The 26,399-nt window shown below is 36.7% G+C and overlaps 1 protein-coding gene across 1 annotated transcript in view; it reads left to right on the forward strand.

Moving 5' to 3' along the window:
* The window catches only part of ADGRV1 (adhesion G protein-coupled receptor V1), a 687,583-nt gene that overhangs the window by 83,743 nt on the left and 577,441 nt on the right, over positions 1-26,399 (forward strand). Inside the window, exons 4-7 of the mRNA XM_023730073.1 lie at positions 15,599-15,783; positions 18,693-18,842; positions 19,951-20,046; positions 22,727-22,831. Of these exons, the coding sequence (XP_023585841.1) occupies positions 15,599-15,783; positions 18,693-18,842; positions 19,951-20,046; positions 22,727-22,831 (536 nt within the window). The remainder of the gene's footprint in view (positions 1-15,598; positions 15,784-18,692; positions 18,843-19,950; positions 20,047-22,726; positions 22,832-26,399) is intronic.

The following is a 26,399-nucleotide window of genomic DNA, read 5'->3' on the forward strand; positions in this document are numbered from 1 at the left end:
TATCAGTGACAGCATTGTACTTCAGGGTAGATCTTGAAATGTTCTTTTTGATGATGAATGCAATGCCATTCCTCTTCAAGTTGTCATTCCTGGCATAGTAGACCATAAGACTATCCAACTCAAAATGGCCAATATCAGTCCATTTCAGCTCACTAATGCCTAGGATATTGATGTTTATGAGTTCCATTTCATTTTTGACAATTTCCAGTTTTCTTACATTCATATTTTGTACATTCCACGTTCTGATTATTAATGGATTTTTGCAGCTGTTTCTTTTCGTTTTGAGTCATACTATATCAGCAAATGAAGGTCCCAAAAGCTGGACTACAACCATGTCATTAAGGTCGACTCTGCTTTGAGGAGGCAGCTCTTCCCCAGTCGTCTTTTGAGTACCTTCCAACCTGAGGGTCTCATCTTCCGGCAGTATATCAGACAATGTTCCACTGCTATTCATAAGGTTTTCACTGGCTAATTCTTTGCAGATGTATACTGCCAGGTCCTTCTTCCTAGTCTGTCTTAGTCTGGAAGCTCGGCTGAAACTTGTTCACCGTGGGTGACCCTGTTGGCATTTGAATACCAGTAGCATAAGTTTCAGCATCACAGCAACACGCAAGCCCTCACAGTGAGACAAACTGACAGACACTTGGGGGAATTGATGTTTAGAGACACTAAACCACTTGCCAAACTAATGCAGATGGTAAGGACTGTACTGGACTTAACCTAGGTAGTTTAACCTCAAAAGAAGTGTTTATAAGTCTGAGAAATGTAGCTTGTTCTTTAAAATTAAAACAAACGGACAAATATGTATTGGTCAATGACTTGGAAGAAGACTAGGCTCAGTGCAGAGGAGGATAAATAAAGTATGATTCTCTTTCTTAAAGAAACCAAAGTTTAGTGGATGATATACATAGTTATAAGTCAAGGAAAAATATTGGAAGTGAGTCATAAGAGAGAGATGCTCAACTCATCTCTGCTATGGAAGTGTAGAGGCAGAGGACAGAGGCAGGAGATAGATTGGGAGGAATAACAGTTTTTATCTGAGACATGCTAGAAGGACTGCTGGCACATGGTGCATGGAGATATCCAGTAGTCATTTGAATTTGTCAGTAATTAGGACTGGGGCTTTATTTAATAAGTATTATTTTATTTCCTACTATCATCAGAGTCATTTGCTTAAGAATGTGGGATAGCTAGATTGAAGTGTCTAGGCAGCTGGCAATATAAGTCTACTTCTACAGGATGTGAGTTTAAATAGGGTTAAATTGTTCTGTGGTTTGGGAAATGATAGATTTGGAAATAATGGATTAAATAAAATTAACTCTGTATTCTTTAGGACTTCTTAGAGCTTTTATATATGCTTTAGGTATTTTGAATATTTAAGAGGATTATATAGTATCTATAAAAATTATTTCCTAAGCAGGGTTCTATAGTCTAATTAAAACATGGGCATAGTGTTACGTGGAACACACTTTGTTTGGGGGAATATTGGTTGGAACTTATGGGAGAGGTTAAGAGTTGGAACTGGAAGACTTTTATAGGGACTAGAAAAAAGCTGAGATTTCTAAGGGGGAAGGTTTAAGTCTGATGTTGAAGAGAAGGATAGGCATGAGGTGGAAGCTTGCCAGAGAATCACGAGCTGTTTGTAGGTAAGAGTGCACTGGGAGAGAAGGAGAGAGAGAAAATATAAGAGGAATAGAGACTAATAGGAGGAGCACAGTCCTAAACGAACATGAAACAGTTGGCTCAGAAATGTAGATGGTGAATTATTCTGGAAAGAGTATCGTTGTTCCATCTTTAGAGCCAGAATAGAGATAGTCTATGGAGGAAGAGAGAGAATTTTGTGGAAAGCTAAATAAAAATTCCATAAATGTATGAACTGTTATAAAAGTTTAAGGATAGACAGTTAATACTGATGGAGATTCTAATGATGCAATGAAAGCAAAGAAGAATAAACCTTTCTCTAATTTAGAATGTACTAATATGTACAATTCATTTTCCAGTAACTGTTCAAACATCAGTGTGGTGGGTAGAGACGGGAAGTAAAAACTGATCTAAAGAGGATTTGGCTTTTCTTTACTTAGGGGCAGACCTTATTCAAGATGGAATTCATGTTAATATCTTGATTTTAGAAATGTTTACTGCTGTGTCCCCAGGCCCTTGCCTATAATAGGAACACACTAAGTATTTTTGAATGTTGTTGAATGATGAATAAATATTAGACACAGCCACAGCACTTTAATAGTATCCTTATGTCACATGTGTGTTTCTTGTAAGATGCTTTCAAACACTGTAGAGAGAAGTGTCTTGCTAAAAATTTAACTGTGTGCATGAACAAAAAGACTAAGCTTTTTTTTTTTCTGTGCAAGCCCATTTAGTAATTTACTTCAGATCACTTACATTTTCCATTCATTTTCAAATGGTTCATATTCCCAAAATAGAAAAAAAATTTATTGTGAGATTTTAGTTATTTAATGTTTATGGAAACATAATGTCTATAGAAAAATATCACCCAGGAAAAAAAAAAGACCCAAATTTTTCCCAAGTATTTAATTAAAAACAAAACATGGTAATATTCAGATTTAAGGGAATGTCCAAACGAAACCAGTATGACCAAATCTTTGATTTTATTGAATTATAAACTTCACTTCCACAAATGTTCAGAACCTCCAGTTAACATATTGTTTCCAAAAGCCAGTTTGACCGGATATATGTGTATATATTTTTTCAAAATATTTTATTTATTTTTGATGGCAATATACACAACCAAAAATATATCCATTCACAATGTCTACATGAGCAGTTCAACAACATTGGTTAAATATTTCACATTGTGTCACCGTCTCATTGTCTTTACCCATATTGTTTTATCACCATTAATTTAAGCTTTGTAAGACTGAGCTCTTGAAAAGACTTGGCACTAGGCCCTGTAGCTGGAGGGAGCATGTTAGGCATCATGTGGGTTGAAGATAGTAGCACCGTGAAAGTGTTATGGGCAGTGGAGTTGTCCTCCTCTGAAGGATCATGCTGACCTGTGCCAGGAGCTGGGGCCAGCAAGCCAGTAGGGCCACATTCTGAAGCAACAAGTTCAGACAGATGGAGGAGAACCAGCTTCGGATAAGATGCTTGTTACTGAAGATCAATGTCTGGACGCTGTAGTCTGGGAGATACCAGACCTCCTTTAGGGATGTATAAACCATTGGATTGCTTGGAGTATAAAAATAAGGGCGGTTCAAGGAGTAAAACTAGATTTCCTGCCAGAATGGTGCATGGTGTCTTGAGTAGGTTTTAATTTAATTTGTAGAAATAACGGAGCAGTGACATATGGACTAGTTCATACTTGTTATATACTAAAGATGCCAAAGAATTAACAAATCTGTCTCGGAAGAAGTATAGCCATAATGCTCGTTTGGTGCAAGGATAGCAAGACTTCGTCTCATGTACTTTGGACATGTTATCATGAGGGACCAGTCCTTGGAGAAGGACATCATGCTTGGTAAGGTAGAGGGTCAGCAAAAAAGAGGAAGACCCTCAATGAGATGGATTGACACAGTGGCTGCAACAATGGGCTCAAACATAGCTACGATTGTGAGGATGGCGCAGGATCAGGCAGTATTTCGTTCTGTTGTACATAGGGTCACTATGATTTGGAACCAACTCGACAGCTCCTGACAGCAACAACAACAACATTTAAACCACCTAAAACTTTATAGTAAAGAGAATTTTTGGAGAAAAAATGCACAAGGATAGAAACAACAGGAAGAGAAATAGATTTACACAGAAGGCTGCTCAAAAGGCACAGGAAATAGTAGTGCCAGGTACCTCTAGAACTGTGGTGGGTGAGCAACTAGATGGGGGGAAAGCTGCTGCATGGGTAGGCAGACACCTAAAATCCTCATCCATTCTACCCTGCAGGCATTCTACACTACTGTTGACTACCCCATCCCCTACCTCCAAAATCTGGTGTTTATTCTCTCGAAAGGGTAAAATGTGTTCTTTTGACTGAATGATGTGAAGCACGTTTCAAGGTATAGATCCCTAAAGAAAACAGGAAATTAATTAAACAACCATATGATTACTGAATGCAAAGACCTCTAGTTCCTTTCTCCCACTTGGCTCCCAGAAGTCTTGGTAGTCATTACTTTAGAGAGACGAATGGAAGATTATTCTATGGGGGAACTTAATTATCCGTGGTAGTAAAGTCCTTTCTAACAGTACTAAAACTGAGACTTTCTAATAAACGATTCACTCATTTCAGCCGAAGTTGAAATCACACCCTTCCAGAGCTTCCGGTCATCTTTTTGGTCTCTTATTTTTAATCATATGCAGATATACAGGTCATATACTCAGAACATCCAATCATGATTTGAGTCTCCTACTTTTAAGCATATGTAAAAAACCAAGACTTACCAGACATGTGAAGAAATCTTCTAATATAAAAGATAAATTCCAGAATAAATAAATGAATAAAAAACAACTTAGAGATAACAGAGAATATGAAGAAAAAGAAAACTGAAAAAAAAAAAGAAAACTATCATTAGTATTTTCTGAGTGATAAAAGAAGGTATTGCATTAGTGGGAAAAAAACCAGGACACTGTTACACTTAGAGAGTAAAACCTAGGTTTTAGAAATTGAATTTGTTGATATTGATTTGTTCATTTATGATAGCATAAATGAAACAATGAGTAGGGCAATTGAAATTTAATGAGGAGTTAAATTTTCAGAAAGTAGAACAAAAACCAAATAATTGGAAATAGAATGAAAGATAAGAAAATGAGAGGACTAGTTCAGGAATATCAGTATCAAATACAATAAAACCTGTGACAGCCAGAATCTGCATAAGGCAAAAACCTGTCAGAGAAGGAAAACTAAAATTTTCCATGAACAGCAGTAGAAAAGTGGTAAGACTGCACCCTGTAAAAGGTGGAAGAATTTCGAGACCTGGGATAACAAAGCAGTCCCATTGAGTTCCGGCTGTCACAGGTTTCACTGTAATAGGAGTTCTAGGATATAAGGAAAGTAGAAATGGACGGGAAGAAATCATTGTGAAATAATATAAGAAAATTTCCCAAGACTGAAGGATGTGAGTTGTCAGATTGAAGGGGCCAACTGAGTGCTCAGCCAAATGGAAAAAAATAAACCTATTCCAAGACATATCTTTGTGAAATTTCAGAACACTGGAGACAAAGAGTAGCTGGAAGAAACCAAATAAAACAGGTTACGTACAACTTTTCAGAATCAAAATGACTTTGGATTTCTTTTTTTAAAAAAATTTTATTAAAATATTTTATTGTGTTTTTGGTGAAAGTTTGCAGAGCAAATTAGGTTCCCATTTAATAATTTCTTTATAATTTGTTTAGTAACGTTGATTACATTTTCTAGGGTGTCAACTTTCTTATTAGTTCCATCCTGGTTATCCATTTCCAGTAATCTAGTTTCCCTGCCCCCTTGCCTTCTCGTCTTTGCTGATTTTGGATTTCTAAACAGCAACACTGGAAGCTTGAAAAAGTGGAGCAAGGCTTTCAGAATTCTGAAAAACAGTTATTTCCACCTAAAATTCTATGTCCAATGAAACAGTTAAGTAGAATTACAGTATCATGTTAATTCCTAACATGTTGTGTTGTTGGGTGACATCAAGTTGATTCTCTTAGCAACCTCATGTGACAGAGTAGAACTGCCCCATGGGTTTTCTTGGCTGCAGTCTTTATGGATGCAGATTGCCAGGTCTTTCTCTTGCAGAGCTGCTGGGTAGATTAGAACCACCAACCTTTCAGTTAGCAGTCAAATGCTTAACCTTTTTTGCCGCCAGGGCTCTTTAATTCCTAACATACAAGACTTAAAACATTTATCTAAACATCTTCTCAGGAAGTTATTGGAAGATATTCTCCAAAACAAAAGTGTAAACCAAGAAAGAGGAAAACATGGAATCAGCCAACAGGAGATTTAAACACAGAAAAGAATCAAAGGGAATCCCATGATGATTGCTGCATCCCAAGTGTAGAAGGCAACCAGTTCTGATTGGTGAGGTTTGGCAATGTCTGGTCTAGGAAAATGCAAGTTACCATATTTGTGTCTACCTCTCCCTGGAGAGTGAATTGGTAGGCAAAGTAAAGTCAGTGGAAACCATCACTTATATTAACGAGATCTACAGTGATGCTGGTGTGTAGCTGAGACGATAACAATGCTCCCAACATGAATGCCCACATTGAAGCCTGGTATTCCTCTGTTAATCAAAGTCTTGGAGAGATGTGCTTATTCCTGTAGTCTGTATGCAAAACAAAACAAAATCTGCCCTAGGAATAAGAATTTTTCTCTATAGACATAGAGGAAAATCTTTGTACAAGCATACACTCTTGAGAGAGACAAACGACACTGACAATTTTAGTTGACTATGGGTAGGAGAAGCATGTGGCTGGGGAAGGGTGGTTTAAGGGAGACTTACTTTTCATCTGTTTATCTTTTATGTTCTTTTTAATATGGTTCCATGAGCATATATAAGTTATTGAACATAAATAAAATATATTCTTAAAAATTGGAAGAAGGTAAAAAATAAGATAAAGATAATAAGTAACATAACCCAGAGTCTGAATAGCTATGAGACTATCCCCTTTATCATTTGAATAATATTTAGTGTTGCCTCTATTTGCAACTTTACTATTTCCTTTAAAAGTTACAAATTTAAATTCTGTTTTGGTATGAAAGAAGAAAAAGGTCAATTTTTATAGTACTCGCCAAATACAAATAACACAGATTAAGAATTCTTAGAGGCTGAATAATTGATGATATGAATGATGAAACTTCTCTTGTTCCACAGTAGTAATTCTATAGTTTTAGAATGCCCCTTAGTAAATGTAATAGAATTCAAGTAATTCTAGACTTGAAAACCTTGCTCCATTAGGATCATATTTTCAGTATGAATTACCTGGTGGTCACAACGTGGGAAGATACTTGCTACAGCATTGACAAGGCAACAGCTAAAGCTGAAAAATCAATACTCTATTTTTGCATTAATAATGTTTATCTTTTCAGGTCCTTGCCTATCAAACACAGAAATTGTACAATTGTTTATTCTGAAGCTTAAGAGGAAGAATTAATTTTTAAATTGAGTTAAGATTTCTACATAAAAGTTGATTATAGCAATATCCATAAAAATCAATTGAATTCTTATGTTTTCCTTTACATTGGTGTCTACTGGATCTTGATTCTCATTTATATTATTCTGTTCCTTATTCTCCTGTGCCTTCTACAGACTTGTTGAAGCCTATAATAGAAGACTATTCCCATTTACTAAGAATATACTGTACTAGTTACATTTCCTGGGGTACTCATTAATAAGACGCAAGATAGTAGGAAGTTACTACTCTAGAAAAGCAGGATTTAAAATTCAAAAGTTATTATGACACATTGTTGTTGGGAAGCGTTGTTTTATAAATGACATTTAATATGTGTCTTAGTTGTCCAGTGCTGCTATAACAGAGATAGCACAAGTGGATGGCTTTAACAAACAGAAATTTACTTTCTCACAGTTTAAGAGACTAGACGTCTGAGTTCAGGGTGTGGGCTCTAGGGGAAGGCTTTCATCCTCTCTTGACTCTGGAGGAAAGTCCTTGTCTCTTTGAGCTTCTGCTCCCGGGAGAGTTTTCAGTGGCTTGGCATCTCCCCCACCTCTGCTTCTCTTGCTTGTTTGACCAATCTCTTTTATATCTCAGAAGAGACTGACTTAAGACACACCCTACAGTAATCCTGTCTCATTAACATAACAAAGGAAACTCATTCCCAGTAGGATTGAAACTACAGGCAAAGAGGTTAGGATTTATAACACATATTTTGGGAGGACGCAATTCAATCCATAACATTCTATCCTTTGACCCTCTCGAAATTCATGCCTTTGCCACATGCAAAACACATTCACTGCATTACATCATCCCAAAAGTTGTAAGTCCACTCTAAGTCCCAAATCTCATCTTCTGAATCATCTAAATCAAATATGTAAGACTTTAGGCATATTTCGTCCAGAGGCAAAATTCCTCTTCATCTGTGAATCTGTGAAATTTAGACTAGGAGTTATCTCTTCCCAAAATACAGTGGTGAAATAGGCACAAGGTAGACATTTCCATTACAAATGGGAGAAATTGGAGGGAAAGAAGGGATAACTGGCACTATGGAAGTTCAAAACACAGCAGAACAAATTCATTAGCTCTCAAGTCTCGAAAATAATCCTCTGTTCTTTCGGATCATCTCGCCTCCAGACCCTGGGTGTTGGACACACTCTCTAGATTCTGGGTGGAGGCCCCTTGGCCCTGGACTTCACCCTCTGCCTTCCAGGCCCATGCTGATGGCAACTCTGCTCCTGTAGCTTTGGGTGGCTGCATTCTCCTAATCCATCTGAGTAATGACCCTACCCCTTTGGCCCTGGCAGGCCCCATTCTTCTGCCCATTGGTCATGGCAGCCCTGCCCCCTCAGCTTTGTGGGGTGGCTCCATCCCTCTGGCACATTGTAATGGCAGTCCCACACTCCAGAATCAAGTTGGTGAAGATCCCACTCTTTGACACCTAGGAGGCTGTGGCCCCACTCTTTGAGATCCAGGAGACCATGGCCCCACTCTTTGAAACTGAGAAGGCCCTGCTTCCCATGCTCCTTCCAACAGTTCTGCTGGTCTTGCGAGCTCCTGCAGAGATGGTCTTTTTCTTTTCTTGGAGGACAGCAGATGTAGCTCCTTTGGCCTGTTCCCTACCTGTAGAATTCCAAGAGAAAGACAGCGTTCTTTACTTTTGTTCTTTCTCTGTCCCCTTCAGTCTAAGCTAATGGGTTTTTTGCTGTGGTAATTGGTTAGATCCATCAGTCACAGGCTTAATATCTTTAACAAAAGTTTGCATAGCTCTGTCCTTGGTGAAAATTCTAGGACACATGTCCTTAGTTTGTACAACAGAATTTTCCAAGTCTTTAAATTCTGTTTTCGTTTTGCACAGTTCATTTTTAAGTCCATCTCTTTCCTTTCACATTTTTCTATAAGCGACAAGAAGAAACCATGTGGTCCCTTTAAGATCTTGCTTAGAAATCTCTTCAGCCAGATATCTAAGTTCATCACTTACAAGTTCTACCTTCCACCAAACATTTGAACATAATTCAGACAAGTTCTTTGCCATTGCATAGAAAGCATCACCCTTCCTCCATTGTCCAATCCCATGTTCATCATTTTATTTTAAAGCATCACCAGAAGCACATTTAACATCCACATTTCTAGCAACACTCTGTTGCTGATGCCATTTGTATTCTCTAAGATAATAGAGACTTTCTCAATAGCTCCCTTCACTTCCTTCTGAGCCCTCACCAAAATTGCCTTTGATATCTATACTTCTACCAACAGTCTCGTCAAGGCAATCTAGGCTTTTACTATTAAAACCAAAGCAAACCTACTGCCGTTGAGTTGAATTCCAACTCATAGCAATCCTATAGGATGGAATAGAACTGACCCATAGGGTTTCCAAGGTTGTAAATCTTTACAGAAGCAGACTGCCACATTTTTCTCCTGTGGAGACGCTGTGGGCTCAAACCACCAACTTTTCAGTTAGCAACTGAATGCTTAACCACTGCGCCACCAGGGTTCCTAAGGCTTTTACTATTAAACACCTTAAAACTCTTCCTGCCTTCACCCATTACCCAATTCCAAAACCACTTCCACACTGTAGATATTTGTTAGACTAGCACCCCACTCCTGGTACCAAATTCTGTCTTAGTTATCTAGTACTGCTATAACAGAAATACCACAAATTTATTTTCTCAAAGTTTAGGAAGCTAGAAACCCAAATTCATGGTGCCAGCTCTAGGGGAAGGCTTTCTACCTTTGTCTGCTCTGGCATAAGGTCCTTGTCTCTTTGAGCTTCTGCTTCTGGGAGATCTTCATATGACTTGGCATCTCTCTTTCCCTGTCTCTGCTTCTCTTGGTCACTTGTCTAATCTCTTTTAGATCTCAAAAGAGATTTATTTAAGACACATCCTACACTAATCCTGTCTCATTAACATACTAAAGACAGCCCATTCCCAAATGGGATTATAACCACAGGCATAGAGGTTATGATTTACAACATGTATTTTTTGGGGACACAATTCAATCCATAGCAATATGTCTATGTGCTAAGTAATCCAATTGGGGAATAAAGTTGGACAAGTAGTGGTAGATTTTCAAAAGAGAAGAAAGAGTTAGTATCCCAGAAGGCAGTAATAGGAAGGAATCAATGCCAGATTAGTTTAAAGAAATATGATATTGGGTCCCCTCTGTGATGATCAGAAGGGTGTTAACTTTTTTAGGACAGTAAGTCCATGTTTTGCTTTATTCTACTGTGAAGACATCCTCGGATTGCCTAAGTGTCCTGAATTTCCTTACTCATCATTGCCAGTTTCAAGGTGGAGGGGAAAAATTAGACTGTGAGTATAGATGATAGTAATAATAATGTGAGGAAATATAACTAGCGTAATGTCCTTTCACAGATGCTTAAGGAAGACTACAACTATTGAATGTTGGGGTAGGAAGGAACCTTCTACTTAGTATACGCTAATATGAGTTCACAGTATTGTATACTGGGAAATGGTAGACAAATACTGATGTCGAATGTGACATGAAGTCCAATCCAAGCCAACTAGAGCAAAAAAAATACTAATAATTTATTGCCTCAGTAACTACAAAGTGCAGGGGTAAAGCTGGATTTAAGAACCTAATGTTGATTATCAACATTTGCTTCTCTCCACCTCTTGACTTTGTCTTCAGCTGTTTTAGCTGAAATTTCCAGGCGGTGGGGGGAAACTGGCCCCCGTCATCATTATTCTAAATCTGGTAGAAGAGGGAATCTGTATCCCTGTGCTTGAACAATTGTCCCAGGATTGTATCTTGTTGGTTTTGATCTGCCTAATCTAATCATATGCCCATTCTGTGAATATCTGGGAGTCAAGGACCATATCTTATGCATTTTTGTGTCTTCAGTGACTAGCATAGGGTGCTGCACAATGTATACTAGATACTCAATATGCAAATATCACACCAACCTCTACACTGCTCTTCTGAAAGCAACCAGTTTGCATCATAGGAGCTACCCCAATATATTCCAGATTTTAATTCTGAAATATTTTTTGCAGAGTTAGGTGACTTGTTATTTAGATTGACTATGAATTACGAGAACCTGAGATTTTATGCATGTGTGCTATCAGGGCGCTATCAAAAATTCATGGAAATAATTCAGAAAATAAGAAGCAAGAAAGTAACCTAAATCTCAGATTGTCTTAAGAGATAAGGGATCTATTAGCAGGGACAGTTTTTATTTCCTTTGAATTATACTGAGCAGAAGTGGGAGATGGGAGAAGAACGTGGATGATAGGTGAAAGCAAGAAGCTTTACATATTGGAATATCATGCCACTACAGAGAGGAGGAAGAACATCAGCAATGCTAAAATTATTCTTTTACAGTTGTGACAGAATATGAGCTAAACAGTATAGTCTCTAAATATTGTTTGACCAGACTTGTTGGTCTAACAGAGACTGGAGAAACCCCAAGAGTATGGCCTCTGGATACCCTTTTAACTCAGTACTGAAATCACTCCTGAGGTTCACCCTTCAGCCAAAGATTATACAGGTCTATAGGGCCAACTGTGACACACATGAGGGATGTGCTTCATGGTTCAACCATATATATGAGACTAATGGGCACACCAGCCCAAAAGCAAACACAAGAAGGCAGGAAGGGACAGGAAAACTGGACCAATGGAAACAGAGAACCTGGGGTAGAGGAGATTGTTGACACCTTGTGAGGCTGGCAACCAATGGCACAAAACAATTTGTGTATTAAGTGTTTAATGAGAAACTAATTTGCTCTGTAAACTTTTACCTAAGTCACAATAAAAAAAATATTGTTTTAAATTCATTTTATAGAGTTTAAAAATAAGTAGACTGATGGGTCATGTAACATTTTTATTAAGTCTAATAAGAGAAAAAGTGACCTGAGATAGATTTACTACTTATGTGTTATATCTGTTACTAATGCCTAGTCTTCTGAGTTTAATAAAGGAACTCCCAAAGACTAGGTTTTTAGTATGATAGAAGAAAATGTACCTACTTACTATAAAAAAGAAGCCATTCAGCATTTGTGCAATTATGCCCTGTCATTTAATGGAACTTCACTTTCAAAGCTTTTTTTTTTTTTCATCTTTTAGTTTCTATTGATTGCCAACTTTGCCCCAACAACTTTTCTTATGAGGGTGAAAAGATGAAAGCCAAGGAGACATAATTATCAGTGATGTCACAGAATTTGAGGCACTTCCAATCATGCTTGTTTGTTCATTTCCCATAATCTTAAAACTCACTGATGTGGACCAATTTAAAATGAATTTACTGATGTAAACACAAGATCTTGGAGCTCTAATTGCTTGGGAAACTGCAGGAATGCAGCATTTGAACTCACTGGTTCTGATGTTAATAAATGATGCTGTTAAATATTTAAAGTAGTCAAGAGAACTGTAGTTTCATTTAAATAATCTTATATTTATTAGAATAATAATGGTCAAACTTTTAGAAGACTCATAATTATGCATTTTATAGTAGTTTTGATTACTTTGCATAAGTTTAAAATATTGAGTGCTGGTCAACATGGAGCATAAATGATATTATTCATTTATTTCTAGAAATAAATTGTAAGATTTATAGAAATAAATTGTAAAAGGAGGTACAGTTTGGTTGTTAGGTAGATAGTCTGGAGGTGAACTCCTAGGTTCAAATCCTGCCTAGCCGCTTACTTAGCTAAATAACAGTGCGTATGTTAACTAACCTGTCCGTATCCTAGTTTCCTCGGTTGTAAAATGAGACTGATGATACTAACAACTTCTGCATAAAAGTCTTGTGAGAATTAAATGCATCTGTGTATGAAGCACCTAGAACAGCAGCATATAAGCATTTGTTTTTATGATTATTTTTTATAAACCATTATGATTTTTCTTCAGGTTGGGTGGAATCTTAAAATTCACCTTGAGAATGTTTAGAAAAACATGAAGAAGTCTGTAGTAAGTCCAAACATATGTTGTTGTTGTTGTTAGGTGCCGTCGAGTTGATTTCAACTCATAGTGACCCCGTGTGACAGAGTAGAACTGCCCTGTAAGATTTTCTAGTCTGTAATCTTTACGGAAGCAGATTACCAGGTCTTTCTTCAGCAGAGCTGCTGGGTGGGTTCAAACTGCCAGCCTTTCAGTTAGCAGCCAAACATTTAATGGTTTTGCCACCAGGGCACCTTAGTCCAAACATAATACTGAAGAATTCAATCATTAACTTAGAGCTACAATTGTGGCCTATCGTATGTCCACCTTCGTCACACTCTAGGACAGTGTTTTCCAAAGTGAATCCCGAGGATCACTTGCATAGAATCAGAGCTGCCTGTTAGATGCAGATTTTTGGACCCCACTGTAGGCTCACTGGATCAGAATATTTGGTAGCGGGAATTAGCATTTTAACAAACTCTCTAGCTGATTCTTGCACGGGACACGTTTTGAGAACTTCTGCTCTCTCTCGTCCATGATTCATTCTTCTCATGCTGTAATCTCATTTTACCCTCTTTCCCTTCTAACTTCAGGTGTCTTCTTAATTCTCTCAACTCAAGGTTCTATCATATCTCCTGTTGATATATTTTAGATTTTTCTTTCAAAATCAGAGTAGACCATACTCAGTCTTTTTCTTATACTTCTAAAGCCTAGGTTGTGACCCTTCACCCCTCCATTCCGTATTCTTACTGTCCCTAGTTGATTTCTTTCCCTCTCTTTGTTTTAAGGAGCCCTGGTGGCGAAGTGGTTAAGAGCCTGGCTGCTAACCGAAAGGTTGGCAGTTCAAATCCACCAGCTGCTCCTTGGAAACTCTATGGTGCAGTTCTGCTCTGTCCTATAGGGTCTCTATGAGTCAGAATTGACTCAATAGCAACAGGTTTGGTTTGGTTTGTCTTAAGTGGGGCATGAAAACCATTCTGGCTTTAGAATTTCACGAAACATTTTCTTCATTTGTCTTTGGTTTAGCCCAGAACTGCTCCCAATTTCCTGCTTCAGCTCTTTTCCTTCCCTTTCTCTCATGTTTTTCTTTTCCTGTCCGTTGGTAAATGTTCCTGGCTTAGATTTCAGGAAGAGTTTGTAGCTGGTGAGGAAGAATTGTTTTACTTCTTCTCCCAAGTCTCGTAGCCCTCTGGCAGACTCACTTGGAGTAAAGCACAAAAGCAAAAAAAGGTCTAGTCCTTCAGAATCTCTGTCCTTAGTGGCCTACTGTCCCTTTTGTGGCCTCCATCTGAACTCTGCATTCCTTGTCTATGGAGTTTGTAGACATAATACATGCGAGGCATCCCTCAGCAATCTCAGACTGCATTGTTGGAATATACTTGACTGAGAAAAATTGCACTTAAACCTTAAAATATATCAAGAACCCATGTATTTGGTAGTCCCTAAATATAAAACTGTATGTGGGAAATAAGAGGCGTACTACACATATGAATGTTCTATTACTTCTTGACCAAGGTAAAGATTAATAGGAAGCATTTTGGCTCGTAGAGTACAAAATGCAACCCTTCTTTAAAAAGCATGAACTAATTATGTTCGTGTGACTGGTCACATAGATCCATTGAAATCTTAATGATCCATGAGATAAATTGTTCACATTTTTAGAGATACATCTACATTACAAAAAAGCAACACTTTTAAGAGGGCTCTGCACTGTTGTACTTTTGAAAGCACTTGAATCACACAGTGCTGAAAACAGGAACGATATTGATGACTCATAAACACATTATAGTAAGAAGAAAACAATAGAAGTTATGGAGAAGAAGGAAATACACACTTTGCCAAATTTGCTTCTTTTTAAAGCAACATAGACATTTTCTAAGAAGTGGCATTAGTATTTTAGCTAGTAAAATGGAAGAAATTTAAGTCCTGGAAATTTATCTCTTCTTTGAAAGGATTAGCATTTGTTTTCAATGATGAAAATTTTTAAATAGCCATCTTAATTTAGAGAAACAAATTTAAAGAAATAATTAGATTCCAACCAAGAAATTATTAATTTATTGCTAAATCTTTAGCTTCAACTTTTTTGTATACAAGCTTCAAGAAGTCTTCCATATTTGCATGATCATCAAGTAAATAGATGAATAAATCCCATTAAGATTGTTGATCCGTTTGATAATTTTAGTTTTGTCTGGTATTTCACAATTTCACTTGAGGGAGGATGGACTGTAATTGAATTTCCATGTTGCTGCTTAGGTTTTTCTTAAGATAAACTGATGATGAACAAAATTTTCTAATAAGTAAATTTATTAAGTTTAAAACCACTTGTAACTATTCTCTTAGTATAGAAGGTAAAGAGAAAAAAAAGAATAAATAGTAAAAAAGAGTCATAAGGAGAGATTGTGGTTATTTAACTTACATCTGTGATGACACATTTGAGTTACATGGCTTAATATTTGATGTATTTATGTCTTAGTCACTTAATGTATAACTCTTCATTCTGTGTGTATACATATATGCAGACTACACAGGCTAATAGAAATATATTAGATATATTTTATGAATAACATCTTTTTTTTTCCCTCTAGGGATGCCCTCTGCATCTTTATTAGTAAATCTTCTTTCAGCTATACTCATGCCCTTTGTGTTTGGAGACACAGAAGTAAGATTTGCTGGACAAACAGAATTTGTGGTTAATGAAACAAGTACAACAGTTATTCGTCTTATCATCGAAAGGATAGGAGAGCCAGCAAATGTCACTGCAATTGTATCGGTAAGAAATGATCGTAGTTCTGTTCTTACTAAAATACGTATGAAATTTCTTAAAAATTGTTTACTGTTTAGTGTTCTTAGTGGTTTCATTATATTAAATGATTTGCATATACACTGTTTCATTCATGTCTCTTATAGGTTTGTAGAGTGTTCTGAGGTAGGCACATACATTTGACAATAGTATTTTAAAGACAGAGTGATCACTTAAAAGTGTTCAGATAGTTATTTTAAAACAAGTAAAAAAGCAAAATATCCACAAGTATTTCTAGGTAAAAACATTTTATTATGGGTAATTTGGATTCTAGTTGTTTTTGCTCAGAAATTTTCTATTGTAGGGTAGCTTGGAGAAAATATATGAAATACTTAAAAGTACAAAAGTGACAATAGAGAAAAAAGTCATGTCAGAGAGCTCGTTTTATGGGAGAAAACTTATTAACTTAAGTAGATGTTTGAACTGTTGTTCTGTCTTGCACACAATTTAGTTATTGGATGGATTGTGTGTGCATGCGTGTGTATCTATTTTTATTCAGGAAGTACTGTCACATAAACATTAAGATAGTACTATATTTGAGGCTTAATTACTTAATATTTTTGTTTGTAAAAATAAATTTTTAAGCAATAAGTTAAATTCTCATATTATGAAATATTGTGAAGAGAGAAAAAGAACATCAAATACCTATGAAACAAATCCAGTATTATAATTTTGTGCATTATGTTTTAGCTTTTGTTTAATCCATGGTACATATGTTTACATTTATTGATTTTTTTTAGTTTGTATTTGATAATCTACTTTTTCATATAACTTGTATTGCATCCTAATAATTTTCAGGTTTTTCTGTCTTTTCCACAACTTTCCTTGATGGTGCTGTCATCATTTACTCATTGTTCCTCAACTGTTTTCCACTGAAATTGCTTCCAATCTTGGTTGTTATGAATGTTGAACTGATGAAACTGTTTTCATAGTTAGCAATTTTTTGCACGTTTTAGATTTTTAAATGATTTGCATAAGTTGGATTACTATGTTTTTGTTTGTTTCAGTTGCTCTTGATACTTAATGCTTCCTTAAGAATGCATCTTTTTTTTTTTTTTAATAGTAAGGTAGGAGTACAAGTTTTCCAACACTCTTGCCGTTACTTGGATTTCTCAAGTATTTAAACCCTTCTTTATTTGTTTATTTTTTTAAATAATTTTTTTTTGTGTTTTCAGTGAAATTAAGTTCTCATTTAACAATTACTAAACAAATTGTTCAGTGACATTGGTTACATTTCTCACAATGTGTCACCGTTCTCATTAAATCTATTCTGGATATTTTGTTTCGAGTAATCTGGTTTCCCTGACACTTTATCTTTTCATCTTTGCTTTAGTGTAATTGTTGACCGTTTGGTCTCATGTAGATGATTTTTCAAAGGCACACAGTACTCATGGGTAATATTCTTTATTATATGAGCCAGTCTGTTAATTTAGCTAAAAGGTGACCTCAGGGGGTGGTTTTGGTTCAAGGTTTAAGGAGTATCACAGGGTGATAGTCTTGGGGAGTCCTCTAGTTTCAACTGGCCCAGTAAGTCTGGACTTTTAAAGAATTTTATTTTTTTTCCACATTTTTCTCCCCTTCTAACAGGATCCATCAATTGTGGCCCTGATTAGAATGGTCCTTAGTGGTAACCAGAGACCAGCTCTTCTGATCTCAGGGTAGATGAGGCCAAAGCTCATGTAGACTGTTAATCCTGTAGACTAGTTTCTTCTCTGAGTCTCTGGTTCCTTTTTTCTCTTTTCCTCTGGACGAGAAGAGACCAATAATTGTTTTAGAAAACTTAATTTATTTTTATAAATAAAAACTAGAAATTGACAAAAATTTCCCTGTGCATGTCCTGCATTTTTTATTTGTACTAAATCATATTTTTCTAGTAGTTAAATTATTTACTGTGAGTTCTGTTGTGAAAGAAATTTCAATTGTGTTTGCACAAGAAGTTGTTCCTTTACAGTTTTGTAATTATTTCTCCACTGAGAATATTATTAGAAATGCCTGATTTTACAAAATGAGGTGATCGAAAGTTAAAAAATTGTAATAACTAAGAAGTTTGGAATGCTAAAAGAACTAGGTCTTTGGGTCATTATAGGAGAATATAAATATAACTTCAAGTTGAAATTTTTAGAAAGGGCAATTTCTTTGAAATTGATAGGGAAATTGATTCTCCTGAAACATTTTGGCAGGCTACTTCCACCTATTCTTTGACAGAATTTTAGCTACAGTTTGTCTTCTTGTTAGGGTTGCTTTATAGGCAGTCCCTGGGTTATGAACGAGGTCTGTTCCTAAGTTGTCTGTAAGTTAAATTTGTAGGTATATCGAACAGGTGCATACAGTTCTTATTTAGTCTTACTTTAGTGCAAGAGAAGGCTAGAAGCCTTTTCAATGATTTAGAAGCTGCACGCCCAGCAAGTGAAGGTGATTGTGATTAAGAATTTGTTGTGAGTAGGGGTTGGTTCAGTCGTTTCAAAATTAGGGCAAACTTACATAACAAAGGGCAAGTACGAGTTGTCCATAAACCATACATTCTTAACCTGGGGGCTTACTGTAGTCTATTCCAGATCAATTAAGAGGCAGAGGGAAAAAAAATTTCATCATTACTTTTCTATGTAATTATTCTTTTTCCTTCTGGATACAATGCTTTTGTATAGAAGCATTTCTTTTCATAATAGTTGTTTTTTGGGAGATGAGTTTTACCAGTTGTTAAAATATTTGTGTTTTATATTTTTTGTACATCCTATCTATATGTATCAGTGCCACTTAATGAGTCATATTTTTCTTCTTTTGTTGTTGTTATTGATTGTTCCAATTAGCATCATTTTTACTTAACATGGTGTTATGTAAGGAATACTTTTTTCTTTTTCTTTTTTTTTTGCATTTGCTAGCTGTATGGTGAAGACACCAGAGACTTTTTTGACACATATGCTGCAGCTTTTATACCTGTTGGAGAAACAAATAGGACAGTGTACATAGCAGTATGTGATGATGACTTGCCAGAGCCTGATGAAACCTTTATTTTTCACTTAACGTTACAGGTAAGTCCTTTTTCCATTAACCTTAACCTCATAAAAATCTTGCAGGACTTAAAACACTTTATTTCTGTAGAGACAAGCCAGTGGAGGTGACCAGTGGTAATTTTCACAGAAACCAGAACGGACCATCTCTTTGGCAGTTCCACAGTCTGGTATACCTCGGATAACCTTAAGAATTTGTAGCTAGTTTTCAGATCTATTCAGCTTATATAAGAATTACCATGACAAACGCTCAAGAAAACCTTGTCTTCCCTTTGGACTTTTTCTCTTTTACCCTTCCCCTGCTACCAGACGCACAAAGAAAGACCGTGACTTCTGACTTCAAAGGAGAAGGATACAAAAAACAGGCATGGAAGTGGGAGGTCCCTTTGCCTTAGAATGAGTTCAGAGTACCCCTGGGAAAAGTACTTGAATAGTTGAATAACCTAAGGTTTAATCACCCTTTATGACTTGGTCATTGGTTTGGGCAATGACTGCTAACATTGCTTTAGTTAATTTTTTCTGAAAGACATTGAGGTATTTTTTAGAATGGTTATGTCAGTATGATTGAAATTTTTGTGAAAATGATGCTTGAAACAGTCATGTTTTGCTTTTGTAAAACACTCTTTTTTTAGTAGTATATATTCCTTTATGTTGATGCTGAAATGTCACAGATGTCTCCCCAGTTTTATAAGAAAGTTTGCTTTAATGTTTCATCTTTAATTTAGCTCTATGATTTATAGAATAACTAATTCTTAAGTTCCAGTATCTTCTATAGTAAAAGAAAAAAATTACATCTAAACAGAATTTCACGCTGGATACCTAGTTTCCTGTTACAATATTAATGATGCCATTATAGTAATTATGATTATAATGATATTATAGTATTACTAGTCAGAGATTATTTATAATATAATCATTAATAGGCAATTACTAATGGTTCTCAAATTTTTTTTGAGGAATTCTTGTTTGGGGCTTTTTTCCCATGCTGAGTTAGTTTGAATATGTTTCCTTAATATGTACAATAAAAGTATACTTGTATTTTTATTCATATTCTGGACAATTGCTTAGAAATTCTCTTAAAATATTTTTTCTTGTTATTTATTATTTTATTCTTGGGCTTTTATTTTAGAACCCCTCAGCAAACATGAAGCTTGGATGGCCAAGGACTGTTACTGTAACAATATTATCAAATGACAATGCCTTTGGGATTATTTCATTTAATATGGTATGGATACAATTTGATTAATTTTGTGGTTGCTAGATAATAGTTTATTAAATTTTTCAATTATTTTACATGATGCCAGCTAGTATCATCCTGTCTTTTGATATTTAAATAAAATTTGCTTTAACTGTCTCCCTATTCCATATCTTGTAGAATGTACATTTTTTTTCTGCCTAAGATTTCTGAGCATTAAGGAGGCCAGCTCTGTCATGGGTAGCTCATTCCTGATTCCTCTATCTGTGATCATTTCACCTGACTCATTTGTTGCCTGTCACGGCTGTTCTTTAACTCAGTTGTGTAACCCAGTGCCTTTTGCTTGATTTCCTCAAACACCACCAGAAGGTCTTGTTGGTCTGTCAGACTTTTCTGCAGGTTTGAGTAACCGAGAGAAAAGAAGCATATTGAAAGAATATTGAAAAAACGTGGTAAACTTAAAATTGCAGAACAGACATTACAGCTCTTAAAAATTCTACAGTCAATCTCTACCCTGGGATTTTTCTTGTTAACTAATATTTCTTGAAGTTAACACTCCATCTCATCCCCTTCAGTTTTGCTCAGCATTTCACTTTCTCTACCTTAGCACCAAATTCCTGTGCCTCTAGACAATTCTAACTATGTTCGGAGGGTTTTATCTTTAGAAACAAATGCACGAGTCGGGTCTCTCCTTGAGAGAAATTGTCTCCAACTCTTAAAACAAAATTTGTCTTCAGTACAATTGGATTTCTCCACTGCGTTTTAGACTACAATAAATTTCTGATATGCAGTCTTTTTGAATCATACTGTTATCATTAATTAGATATGATGTAATACTCCCCAACTTCTTATTTATTTTCTAATTTAGATGACTACTACAGTTAGTAGTACTGTATGTCATTTTCTTAGTACTATAAATTACTTTTGAAATGAGTTAGGCTATAGATAAATATGATTTTTATACTCACAGTATCTTAAGTAAAAGGAGGTATTTAGGAGATATTTTGTAACCTCTGTTATATCTTCAGAGGGCCCTGGTGGTGCAGCTGTTAAAGCACTTGGCTGCTAACCAGAAAGTCAGTGATTTGAACCCACCAGCTGTTCTGCAGGAGAAAAATGTGGCAGTCTGTTTCTGTAAAGATTTACAGCCTTGGAAACCCTACGAGGCAGTTCTACTCTGTCCTAGAGGGTCGCTGAGTCGGAATCAACTCAGTGGCAGTGGGTTTGAGTTTGATTGTATCTTCATTTACAAAAATTAATTTTATTAATTAGTAATTTCTATTTGAACAATAGGGAATTATTAATTATTCAGTAGGCTCCCTTAATTGCTTAGTATTTCTTTGGCTTGAGCTGCCTTAAATTTTGTTGATCTTTAAAAAAAAGATAACTCAATTCGAACACAGTTACTTTGCTTGGGACAACATTTGATACAAACTTACATTCAGGACTTGAGAGAATTTGAAAGGGAGCTAAAGTGATTTCTCTCCACACTGCATTTCCTTTATACCCCCTCCAAACCTATCACCCCCATCCTCATACAATTGGGTTTGGCATTATATAGCTTAGCTTCTGGCATCAGTCGCAAATCCCTGACTGGTGGAGTCTCAGTGCTGCCAGGCAGCCTCTGACTGGACACCTGGCCTATATGTTTAAAATTAAACTAAGTATCTGTTGAGCAAGGAGACCTGGTGGTGCAATGGTTAACTGCTTGACTGCTAACCAAAAGGTGGGTGGTTTGAATCCACCCAGAGGCTCTGTGGGAGAAAGCCTGGCAATCTACTCCCATAAAGATTATAGCCTAGAAAATGGTATGGGGGCAATTCTGCTCTATCACATGGGGTCACTATGAGTCGAAGTTGACTTAATGGCACCAACAACATCTGTTGAGCACACAGTAGGCACTCAGTGGCTTGACTTTCATTCCTAGCCTTGATGATGATTATATTGATGATGAAGATGACATTGATGATGATGATTGTATATTGACCCCTTATTATGTTCTAGGCACTAGGATAAGCACTTTATGTAAATTATCTCATTGAAACCTCACTGCTATCCTTTGAGACAGTAAATCTCCGTTTATGGAGGGGAATGCTGAGACCTAGTGTCACCCTGAGAGATTGGCACTGCTGTCTTTGCAAGTATGCACCTGGCTTTTTCCCTGTTCCTCCTCTTCTATCCTGAGTTTCAGCCAGCCAAGTGTGTTTTAATATTTGAAATCCTGGCCCTTTTTCCCCCAACCAGAGATCAGTATCTGAAAAAGTCATTAGCAGTTGTCTGCTTTTCAGTGATGAGCTGACTAATGAGGAGGGAATTGCTGATGGGAACAGGGCAGAGTGGTGGTACCAATGAGTTATCTGGACTGGTAACTTCATTCATTTTCATGAAACTCATGACTTCATGGATTAGTCATCTTTGGACTAGATGATCTTTACGATTCCTTAATGGAACAGCTAGTTGATGGTAGAACCAGGACAAGAACCTACATATCCTGTTTGACTAGTTGTATGTTCTCTTTACAGTGTTATTTTTAACTTTTTAAAATGTTTCTTTTAGCTACAGTTAATTAATGCTAGGAAATACCACATTCTTAGAGTACAATGCAGATTGATTTGTATATGGAATTCAGTATTTCTAAGGTAACAGCTTGTACTTCCTCCTTCCTATGATTGATCAGTGCCTGATTATCTGTCCTTCCTCTTCCCAACAGCCCTCCTCAATCACAGTGAGTGAGCCCAGGGGCAGAAATGAGTCTGTGCCTCTTACTCTAATTAGGGAAAAAGGAACATATGGAACAGTCACTGTGACTTTTGAGGTAAGTTTACTCTGAAATAATTTTAAATGGTAACACTTAAGAGTTTTTACTAGATGGCTAGAGTTTTAATAATCAAGGCCCTTTGTATAATAAAAATGACATTTAATAAAAATAAAAAATAAATACTTTCATTGTCTGATAAATTTTATGATTAATATAAAAATGTTTTCCTTGCTACTTGAATATGCCATGCTTACATGGAACACAACATATCATTTTAGATTTGGTGTAATAATGAATCACAAAATAGAATAATAATAATGCTAATTTGATAAAATTCATAAAACCTTTATGATAAACCTTTTCAAGTATATAAATTTTTAAAATGCCCATGGATTATTTAAGTTTATGTAAAATTGCAGTAAAACCTATGAAAGCCAGAACCTGTGTAAGGCAGAAACCTGTCAGAGCAGGAATACTCAAACATTTTCCACTAAAACAAGTGATAGAAAAAATTTCCCTGCCAAAGGCAAAGAACTTGTGGGACTTGGAAAAACAAGGCAGTCCTGTCGAGTTCTGGCTCTCACAGTTTTCGCTGTATTTAATATATTGTTGTCGTTAGGTGCCGTTGAGTCGGTTCTGACTCATAGTGACCCTATAGGACAGAGTAGAACTGCCCCATAGGGTTTCCAAGGAGTGGCTAGTGGATTTGAACTGCCGACCTTTTGGCTAGCAGCCGAGCTCTTAACCACTACACCACCAGGGCTATGTAGTCTTTGTAAATATCCACTCATTTTAAAAAACGTATTTAATGGATGGTATTAACAGCAGTTGCTCTCTGCTGTGGAGATCCTTAGATGTCACAGGATGTGGCATGAAGAAATAGGCTATGGGTGGGGTGCATTTCTCAGGATACCAGCTGTAACTATTCCACTTTATTGCTTACTGATCACATGCATATCATTGTGTCACTACGTTTTTGTTCTATGAGGTACGAATTTACATCTTCCCCTAACTTTTTGTGTTTTAGAAGACTCAGAACATGATCATGTACTATTTTCAAACATTTGAGCATTAGAAAGTTCTTATACCAGTTTCTGCTTTAATTAGTAATTGTAGTATCAGTAAAATAGGTATTTGGATTTATGTTCCATAATTATGCTAATACATAAAAGAGGTTTACTTGTGTTTATAGTTACCTACATCATATGGTGGCTATGATAATTACATAAGAAAATAAAATGGGAGAGGACAATGATGCATGAGAAGCATTGTTGTCAGGTGCCATCGAGTTGGCTCTGACTCACAGCAACCCTATGTACAATAGAATGAAACACTACCTGGTCCTGCACCATCCTCACAATCGTTATGCTTGAGTCCATTGTTGCAGCCACTGTGTCAGTCCATCTCGTAGAGGGTCTTCCTCTTTTTCACTGACCCTCTACTTTACCAAGGATGATGTCCTTCTCCAGGAACTGGTCCCTCCTGATAACATGTTCAAAGTATGTGAGACGTAGTCTCACTGTCCTTGCTTCTAAGGAGCATTTTGGCTGTACTTCTTCCAAGACAGAGTTGTTAGTTCTTCTGGTAGTCTATGGTATACTGAATATACTTTGTCAACACCGTAGTTCAAAGGCATCAACTCTTCTTCGGTCTTCCTTATTCATTAGCCAGCTTTCACATGCATATGAGGTGATTGAAAATACCATGATTTGGGTCAGGCGCACCTTAGTCCTTAAAGTGACGTCTTCGCTTTTTAACACTTTGAAGAGGTCTTTTGCAGCAGATTTGCCCAATGCATTGCATCATTTGATTTCTTGACTACTGCTTCCATGGGTATTGATTGTGGATCCAAGTAAAATGAAATCCGTGACAACTTCAGTGTTTTCTCTGTTTATCATGGTGTTGCTTATTGGTCCAGTTGCGAGGATTTTTGTTTTCTTTATGTTGAGGTATAAACCATACTGAAGGCTGTGGTCTTTGAACTTCATCAGTAAGTGCTTCAAGTCTTCTTCACTTTCGGTGAGCAAGTTTGGTCATCTGCATATCACAGGTTGTTAATGAGTCTTCCTCCAATTCTGATGCCCTGTTCATTTTCATATAGTCCAGCTTCTTGGATTATTTGCTCAGCGTGCAGACTGAACATGTATGGTGAAAGGATATAACCCTGACGCACACCTTTCTTGACTTTAAACCACACAGTATCCCCTTGTTCTGTTTGAATGACTGCCTCTTGGTCTAAGTACAGGTTCCTCGTGAGCACAATTAAGTGTTCTGGAATTCCCATTCTTGACAATGTTATCCATAATTTGTTATGATCCACTCAGTTGAATGCCTGCGCATAGTCCGTAAAACACAGGTAAACATCTTTCTGGTATTCTCTGCTTTCAGCCAAGATCCATCTGATATCAGCAATGATATCCCTCATTCCATGTTCTCTTCTGAATTTGGCTTGAATTTCTGGCATTTCCCTTTCGATGTACCAGTGCAAATGCTTTCGAATCATCTTCAGCAAAATTTTACTTGCCTATGATATTAATGATATTGTTTGATTATTTCTGCATTCTGTTGCATCACTTTTCTTTGGATGGAATAGGTACAAATATGAATCTCTTCCAGTCGGTTGGCCAGGTAGCTATCTTCCAAATGTCTTGGCATAGGCAAGTGAGCACTTCCAGTGCTACAGCTGTTTGTTAGAACATCTCAGTTGGTAGTCCGTCAATTCCTGGAGCGTTGTTTTTTGCCAATGCCTTCAGTGCAGCTTGGACCTCTTCCTTCACTACCATTGGTTTTTGATCATATGCTACCTCTTGATATGTTTGAATGTTGACCAGTTCTTTTTGGTACAGTGACTCTGTGTATTCCTTCCATCTTTTTTTATTCTTTATTGTACTTGAGGTGAAGGTTTACAGAACAAATAGTTTCTCATTAAACAGTCAGTACACATATTGTTTTATGACATTGGTTAACAATCCTATGACATTTCAACACTCTCTCTTCTCGACATTTATTTTTTTTTTTGGTGAAAATATACATAGCCAAAGATACACCATTTCAAAAATTTCTTCATGTACAATTCAGTGACATTGATTACATTCTTCCAGTTGTGCTGCTATTCTCACTTTAGATGAAGGTTTACAGAACAAAATAGTTTCTCATTTAAAAGGTAGTACACATGTTGCCCTGTGACAATGGGTAACAACCCCACTATGTGTCAACACTGTCCTTGCTCAACCTTGGGTTCCCTATCACCAGCTTTCCTGTCCCCTTCTGCCTTCTAGTCCTTGTCCCTGGACTGCTGTGCCTCATTAGTCCCATTTTGTTATATGGGGCTGTCCAATCCCAGGCTGAACGGCAAACCTCGGAAGTGACTTCACCACTGAGCTAAAAGGGTATCTGGGGGCAATACTCTCAGGGTTTCTCCAGTCTCTTTCAGGCCAGTAAATGTGCTCTTTTTTTTTGTGTTAGAATTTTGTTCTACATCCTTCTCCAGCTCTGTCCAGAACCCTCTGTTGTGATCCCGGTCAGAGCAGTCAATGGTGGTAGCTGGGCACCATCTAGCTGTACTGGACTCAGTCTGGTGGAGGCCTTGGTAGCTGTGGTCCATTAGTCCTTTGGACTAATCTTT

The sequence above is a fragment of the Trichechus manatus genome, unplaced genomic scaffold (genome assembly GCF_000243295.1).
Source record: "Trichechus manatus latirostris isolate Lorelei unplaced genomic scaffold, TriManLat1.0 scaffold00032, whole genome shotgun sequence".
Classification (NCBI taxonomy): domain Eukaryota; kingdom Metazoa; phylum Chordata; class Mammalia; order Sirenia; family Trichechidae; genus Trichechus; species Trichechus manatus.